Source organism: Crinia signifera, chromosome 19, assembly GCF_055691185.1.
Source record: "Crinia signifera chromosome 19, ASM5569118v1, whole genome shotgun sequence".
Classification (NCBI taxonomy): Eukaryota; Metazoa; Chordata; class Amphibia; order Anura; family Myobatrachidae; genus Crinia; species Crinia signifera.
In genome coordinates this window covers 15,420,804-15,429,412 of record NC_139226.1, presented here as the reverse complement: position 1 = coordinate 15,429,412, position 8,609 = coordinate 15,420,804, and the positions used below count along the sequence as shown (strand labels likewise).

General features: G+C 48.1%; 1 protein-coding gene across 2 annotated transcripts in view; it reads left to right on the top strand.

Annotated features, from left to right (window-relative positions):
- Window positions 1-2,462: 2,462 nt before the first annotated feature.
- Window positions 2,463-8,609, top strand: part of LOC146042173 (phospholipase A2 inhibitor gamma subunit B-like) — a 42,368-nt gene continuing 36,221 nt past the window's right edge. Inside the window, exon 1 of one of the 2 annotated variants that reach the window (XM_083162098.1) lies at window positions 2,463-2,896. In XM_083162098.1, the coding sequence (XP_083018224.1) occupies window positions 2,842-2,896 (55 nt within the window). In that variant the 5' untranslated portion in view covers window positions 2,463-2,841. The remainder of the gene's footprint in view (window positions 2,897-8,609) is intronic. The other variant, XM_083162099.1, reaches the window with a different exon arrangement.

The following is an 8,609-nucleotide window of genomic DNA, read 5'->3' as shown; positions in this document are numbered from 1 at the left end:
CTCTGCCTCTCTCTGTCACACTCTGCCTCCCCATGTCTCCCTTTGCCTCTCCCTGTCACCCCCTGCTTCTCTCTGTCTCCACCTACCTCTCCCTGTCACCCCCTGCCTCCACCTGTCACCCTCGGCCTCCCTCTATCACCCTTTGCCTCTCCCTGTCACCCTCTGCCTCCCTCTATCACTCTCTGCCTCTCTGTCACCCTCTGCTGCCCCCCCTCCATCACTCTCTGCCTCTATGTCACCCTCTGTCGCCCCCTGACACCCTCTGCCTCCCTCTATCACACTCTGCCTCCCCCTATCTCCATCTGCCTCTCCCTGTCACCAACTGCTATATTGCATATATTGCATATTATGAACCAGGGTTACGGTGGAGGAGGGGTCCAAATTATATTTTTGCAACTGAGCTCACACCCACATGTTCCGCCACTGATTTCACATACTAGTAATCACAGTACATTATTGGTTTGGGGTTTGCCTATTTTGCACATAAGTTCATAGTGATATTATTTAAGAATGACACCACCAAACGGCAAACATCCGGCGTTAACTGCTAAATTGCGCAATGATTATCCTTTTATTAAGAATTATAAATAGAATGACAATGAAAGTGTCAGTGGGCCTGATACAGTTGTGTTGGAGGTGCAGCAGCTGGGGATAGCATTGTATGGTAATGCAACAGGAGACATCGATTCCAATGACAGAGATCCCTGGCTTCTGTCAATCACTGGTACCAAATCGCAGGACAAGGGAAGGAGGGCAGGTCCTGCACATGCGAAAATAGCCATTAATCAGTACTTTGCATCCCATAGCACAGTTTCTATCGGGATCTGAATAACCCCCAGTGTGAAGTGGCGTGTTTGCAGTTGGCTATGGTGGGATGTCTGATATTATGGCCATTGGAAAAATAAAAAACACAAACTTGCATCTCTAACTTCCGGAAAGGTGACATTATCGCATTTTGCAAAATTGCATTTTTTTTTGGAAGAATTCGACTATTTAATGAGATTTACGGCAACAAAAGTGCGGTTTGTACCGCAAATCGCATCCTATTAAATGTGCGATTTTTGTAAAACATGCGAATTCGGACGTTATTTGCGAAATAATCGTGAAAGTCGGAAAATTGCATCTCATTAAATCTCGCCTTATGTCTACAATGCTAAAAATTAAGTGCTATCAATTGGTCTGTACCTTTCATCAGTATGGCCAAGTATGGCCTGCAGATGGTGCTGCACTCAACTAAAACCACAGTTCTCCAGCTAAAGGCATGTAACAAATGACTGCCTGTGGTCTAATTCAGACTTGATCGCAGGACAAATTTGCTCTAAAAATGTGCAAAACCATGCTGCACTGCAGTTGGGGCAGATGTAAAATGCAGAGAGAGTTAGATTTGGGTGGTTTGTGTTTTTTAAACTGAAATCGAAATTGCCGTTTAAGAATAAAGCAGCCAGTATTTACCATGCACAGAAACAAAATAACTCACCCAAATCTCTCTCTCTCTGCACATATTACATCTGCCCCACCTGCACCCACCTGCTCTGCAGCATGGTTTTGCCCATTTTGAGAACAAATTTGTCCTGTGATCAAGCCTTAACCCTTTCTGCGAGACTCCCGAGGAATTTCCGGGTTTTGTTCCAGTGTGCAGACTGGCAAGCCCGGAAAATTCTAGGGAGTGCCACTGCCTGCACTCCCTCCCGCCGGGCAGCACCGCTGAGATCACTCAGCTTCAGCTGCTGCCCAGCTCCTGCTGCCCAGTCCTGCCTCCTTCCCCCCTGCTGTGTGCAGCGTGACCTTGTAACATGACGCCACACTCAGCCGGGTTACTGGGGGCAGGGCCGGGCAGCGGCTGATAGACTGTTCAGCGGCACTGCCCGGACCCGGAGTTACAGTGGTGGGGTTTTTTAGGGAACGCCCCCCCCCCCCCCAGCCCCCCCCCCAAAAAAATGGCCCAGTGGGCAGCGCTCCCTAAAAAAATTTGGAAATAAAAGTAACTTTGTTTTCTGGAACAAACCATGTTGACAAGCAAGGGGAGAAAATACATTTATATTTTTCTGTGCAGAGTAAATACTGACACCTTTATTTTCACATTGCATTTTAGGTTTCAGTTTAAATACAAATCGAATTCCGTTTTCACATGTGCATCTGACAATCCCCCTGCAATGCAGCATAGTTTCTTCCAGATAGAAAGATACTTGCTGTTTTTCTGCTTTACTTCCAAATCTGAATCATGTTCTGTCTTCCATCAGTGTCAACAAAGCTTGGAGAGGAGACTCTGTGCAGCTTTTCCAGGGGGTGGGGCTTGCCATCATTAAGCCCTGCCCCATTTCTGTAAATTGCATGATTTGTGGCTCTTCGGGGAGGAGGTGGATGCGATTTGTGTCATTTTAGCCACGCCCCCTCCCAAAAGAGACACAAATGGCAGTATTTGACCAGCAGAGGGAGGCGGGTGCTGTGACTGATGCGGGGCCTCACTAAATGTGTGAGGCTTGCCCACCCTTCTGGAGGGGGAGTGTTGAGGACCCCAATTTCATGCATTTCGACCTTTTGAAATTTCCCTCATTGTCTGTAAACTATCCACACCCACAGGTAAATATGCCATTGCAGTGCACTGTACTTATAAAGGCACCCCTTCATCCAGTAATGCATTCCAGTGCAGCTTCTTAGCACAGCGATGTACCATGTCCTCCAGTGAACCAGGCATCTGGAGGTTAAAAAAGAGAAGCGCTAGTCTGTAACCCCATCATCTCTGGTCAAATTGCATTTTATCAAGAAGCCAACGCCTAGTGAGGGAAGAGAAGCCTGCTGTTGTCAATCCATCTCCTCCACTCATCTCATCCACAAGTAATCATGGAAGCACAGCTTCTCCTGTCCGCCGTCATCCTGTCTGCGCTGGTCGCTACAGGTAAGTGCTATCCCGGTATCTATGATGTCATTTGTACTTTGAGTTGCAGCCGTACAGAACGTGTAATGTGCGGTTACTGAGCTGATTCTCATTCTGCTGCATGAAACCGTGATATAAAATGTATTTTGTAATATGAAACAAAAGCATTAATGAAAAGAACGATATTTATTTGATAACTGAATACTATAATGTTGTTATTTTCAAGATAGAACTCTTCTGGGAAAAAAAATTTCCCACTTTATTCTTGAAGAGAAATGTTTTACAATCTAATGTCAAGTCGTGTAAACTACTCACCTCTACTTTGTGGTCATTACTGTACTGCGCCGTCAACAGATATTAAAATACAATTTAAACAGCAAATGGGTAGTGAGCGATACAAAGTCTGCAGCAAATATAAAGCAGGTATATAGATATAATTTATAAATAGTGCGTAATGGGTAATAAAATCGATCGGGTACCTTATTATGCTTAAAACAGGACGGGTTCTAATACAGCAAATGTCATTTCACTTTGTTCTGAGATTTTTATTGTAGAGAGTTAACATTCTGTATTTACAAATACTCATCAGTATTCATATATATTCATCAGTTCCCAGGAACCGACAATCGAATGATTTCTCCTGCATTCGCAAATATAAGTCTGTCTCAGAAATATACAAATATAAGTCAGCCCTGGACGAAGACAGGGCGAGCGGCTGATGTCATGTGACATCAGCTGTTTACCACCGGGAGGCAAGGGCCCGCCTGCGTACCCATAGGAACGCTCAGAGTTTTCATGGGAACCAGTGGCGTAGCTACATATGTGGCAGACCCCCCGGGCGGCTTGGGGGAGTGGCGCCAGCGGGGTCTGTGGTGGGTGCCGCTGGCTGAACTGACAGGCGACCCAGGCAGCAGTGAGCGCTGAGCTGGTCCCGCGCCGTGCATATCTAATGAGCGGGGACCCAGTGCAGCGCATTCTGAATGAGCGAGTCCCCGCCCTATGCATATGTAATGAGCGGTTCCCGCTCATTACATATGCACGGGGTGGGGACTCGCTCATTAAATGTGCACTGTGCTTGGTCCCTGCTCATTAGATATGCGCAAATCGGGACCAGTGAGCTCCGCCCTCACCGCTGCCTGTCAAATTTATTTTGCGGGGGGGGGGATTTTCTAACTACTCCACTGATGGGAATGCTCATAAAATGTTGGGCTTTCCCATGGCTCAATGCCGCCACTGCACCCGTCTGCCCTGCCACTCCCTCCCCTCTGCGAACTGTGAGAAATTCGATACACGTCCGTTCGCAGTTGCGGGTTTGCACATGAGCAGAAATACGCATGGCCAATCCCAACCATCGGGGCAGGAGCCGAATTTGAATAACTACAAGTGATGCAGAATCAGCCCTGTATCTGTTAAAGGAAGGTCAGTTACATAACGAAACGAACGTCTGTTCGAATTATACGCTGCCCTACTTACTGTTGTTTTCTATATACCGGGCGGTTACTATAAAGGCTGGTGAGCTGCTTCCTGCTTCTCATCACTGAGAGAGTTAAATGTTGCAGTCCAGAAAGAGCTTTCTAGCATAGGCAGATATTCACAAACAAGCCTTTACTGGGACAAAGTGCAGCAGGATTATAATGAGTTCATCATGGAACAATAGCTCAAAAGAACTCTTGTTGTACCCACACAGATCTACTGTAGTTCTCTCCGGGGGAAGGGGATATTATAAGAAACTGCGGAGAGAGATAAAGAGAGGTCTATTAATGAAGAAGTAAAAAGAGTGGACAAGAAAGTCAGTTGAGAAGTTGCCCATGGCAACCAATTTGCAGCAACGGATCATTTTATAGAATACACTTGATAAATGTTACTACAACGCTGATTGGTTGCCATGGGCAACTTCACGAAATCTATTCTCCATGTGTTTTTACTGCTTCGTGAATAGACCACATGGAAAGGTAAAGGGGGATATTTTATAAACATCAAGATCTAAAGAAATCAGAAAATGTGATATTTATATTTTCTGGAAATGGAGAGAAGATCTTTTGTACAGTGGTGAATCCAGGGGTGGGGCTGCAGTGCTGTCCAAATTTCAAATAAGGTGAGTCGCACCAACTGATAGTAAGTTCCAGGCCCTTAGTCACCACAAGCATATTACTGCCATGCCAGCCTCCACTGCAAAAACAAACAGAGCGATATAGAGGTGAGGGCCCTGCTTGCAAGCTTACAATCTATTATATATCCAGCCAGCCCTTAATTTCCTATACAGATGGAGCCCCTCTCATTCAATGCCAGTGCTCGGCAGAAGGTCCCCGCTGGCGAGCGCCGGCGGAGAGCGACTCCATTAGACTGGGACGCGCGACCGTCTCACACACACCCGCGTCCCAGTCAGTTAGCAGCTGGGCGGCGGGACCCAGACGGTCTCCGCTTCAGGGAGACGGGCAGGGCTAGAGGGGGGAGCGGGAGGGCAGTGGTGACCAATGTGGAGCTCTGTCGGAACGGGGCGCGCGAGTGTCTCGTGCGTGCATGGCCCCTTTTCGACAGATGGTGGGGCCTGGCTGGTGCCGGGATTCTATCGCCAGCTCCCACAAGCATAAGAGGGGCTCCACCTGATTATGGTACATTCTAGTCTCTACACATCATGGGCCTCATTCAGATCACATCGGTCATGCGTGCATTCGCCGCAGGACCGATGTTGCGCATCTGCACATGCGCAGGCGGGTATCTGCGCATGTGTCACTTATATATGCGCGCACGCTAAACATCATTCGATGGTCGTTGACCATCGAAAGATGTGGGCGGTTACCCGAGCCATGCGAATGGATGTTTATGCAAAACATCCATTCGCAGTTGTTCAGGCGAAGCCGCACTTTGAGGGGGCGGCGGGGGGGGGGGGTAGTTCGCCAGGCGGGGTTTGGTGGACTCGCAAGGCTGCGAATTTGCAGCCTTGCGAATCAACCAGAATAACCCCCCAAGGCCCTTATTCAGATCTGATCGCAGTACAAATTTGTTCTCAAAATGGGCAAAACCATGTGCACTGCAGGTGGGGCAGATGTAACATGTGCAGATAGAGTTAGATTTGTGTGAGTTATTTTGTTTCTGTGCAGGGTAAATACTGGCTGCATTATTTTACACTGCGATTTAAATTTCAGTTTCAGCACACCCCACCCAAATCTAACTCTCTCTGCACAGGTTACATCTGCCCCACCTGCAGTGCACATGGTTTTGCCCATTATGAGAACAAAGTTGTACTGCGATCAGATCTGAATAAGGGCCCAAATGGGTATGGTGTCATCAGATGACCTACACTACACCACTGAACGTCGACATGGCTTTAGATCGACACCTGAAATAAGTTTACATGCCTAAGGTCAATGTGGATGGAAGGTCGACACAAGCATTAGGTCGACAATGGCTAGGTCGACATTCAAAAGGTCAACATGGGTTTTCCTTTTGTTTTGTCCTGGATGTCGACATATTCGTCAAGGACACCGTATCAGTTCACCGCTCCCCCTCGCATGGCTCGCTGCGCTCGGCACACTATTCTATTCTCCTCCACGCCCTAGTGGATGGTAGGACATAAAATACCTCCTGTCGGCACATGTCGGCTCAAAAAAAGTGAAACCGCATGTCGCCCTTTTGACTGTCAGCCTAGCCTTTGTCGACCTAATGCTTGTGTCGACCTTCCATTCACATTGACCTTAGGCATGTAAACTTATTTCAGGTTTCGATCTAAGCCATCGACCTTCAGTGGATGACCCAATGCATGTCAACCTTTTGCTGTGTCAACCTAACCACCGTATACAGTTTTACCCTCCCTCCCTGCAGCCGAACTACTGTATAACCCCCCTGCCATGCACCTTCTAAGCATAGGTGCCGATTCTGTGGGTGCTTGAGGGGCCGAGCACCCACGGAAATTGATGAGCACCTACCCGCTCAGCAGCGCCCACCCGCCCGTATCCCACTGCACTCCCCCTCCCTCGTCGCTGGCACAGGTACTGTGTCGGCATTTATGTACCTGCACTGTGGGGGCATTTATGTATTAGGCACTGTGGGGGCATTTATGTATTTGGCACTGTGGGGGCATTTATGTACCTGCACTATGGGGGCATTTATGTATTTGGCACTGTGGGGGCAGTTATGTATTTGGCACTGTGGGGGCATTTATGTATTTGGCACTGTGGGGGCATTTATGTATTTGGCACTGTGGGGGCATTTATGTATTTGGCACTGTGGGGGCATTTATGTATTTGGCACTGAGGGGGCATTTATGTATTTGGCACTGTGGGGGCATTTATGTATTTGGCACTGTGGGGGCATTTATGTACCTGCACTGTGGGGGCATTTATGTATTTGGCACTGTGGGGGCATTTATGTATTTGGCACTGTGGGGGCATTTATGTATTTGGCACTGTGGGGGCATTTATGTATTTGGCACTGAGGGGGCATTTATGTACCTGCACTGTGGGGGCATTTATGTATTTGGCACTGTGGGGGCATTTATGTATTTGGCACTGTTGCCATAATTTGAATATTGGAGACAACTGTGCTGCGTAATATAAATCCGTATTATTGTGTGGCCACGCCCCTTTCCCATGAAGCCACGCCCCTATATTTTTGGCTTGAGCACCCACCAGCAAAAACATAAATCGGCACCTATGCTTCTAAGGGCCAGATGTACTAAGCTTGAAAAAGTGACAAAATGGAGAGTGATAAACCACCAGCCAATCAGCTCCTACCTGACATGTCACAGGCTGTGTTTGAAAAATGGCAGGTAGGAGCTGATTGGTTGGTGGTTTATCACTCTCCCTTTTAGCACTTTTTAAGGCTTAGTACAGATGTAGCGGGATTCATCTTTGCAGGGGATGGCGATGGCGTCGCCATCGCCATCCCCTGCCCCGCCGCCATCTGTATGGTGGAAGGGGATGCGCGGGAGCTTAGGAGAGGGGTATATAGGCAGGTCCTCACAGGAAGTACTTCCTCTTGCAGAAGTTCCTTCAGCCCCACCCACCCTCCCTTGCCTTTGGCATTTCAATTTATAGTCAATTAATTGGTACATTTACCTTTATTACAACTTAGGTGGTAGGGCGTCACGGTCCAGCGGCCACTTGTGGCATGAGAGGGCGCTGGGAGGCACTGCCCCTTGGAAAGACGGCGGGGTGTCCTGCCTTTGCGGGGGGGCGCGGTGGGCACTCCGTCAGCGGTGTCCACACCAGCCAGAGAAGGGGTGGTGAGACTTCCCAGCGTTAGGTTGTGCCTTAGTCGGATGGGGCCGTCTCAGTCGTTCCCATCTTAATATCAGTCAGTTGGGACGTTTAAGTCGCCGCCATTTTGTGATGTGACTAGAGATGGACATCACATGGCGCCTTATTGCCAGCCCTTTACGAAGAAGGGTCATACCACATTAATAAATTTACATATGACCTTTAAAACTAATTGTTACGGTGTCCGTGTCTTTATTGTGTCAGCGTGAGTTATTTTTAGATAAGCTAGCTTAAAGTGTGGGTTATAATTCATGCCAAATAAATGTATAGACACATTAACCATTTTTACAGCATTTTGAAATGCACTAAAGCTCCTCCCGGCGGGGCTTCGCTGAGGGGGTCACCCCATAGAAGCCTATGGGCGCTGCTGTGTGAGGGATCCGACGTGGATCCCTCCCAGCACACCCCACGAGCGCCAGCTTCTCTGCGCATGCACAACTGGACTTCGCCGTTAGAAACAAAGCAGTCCAAGCAAC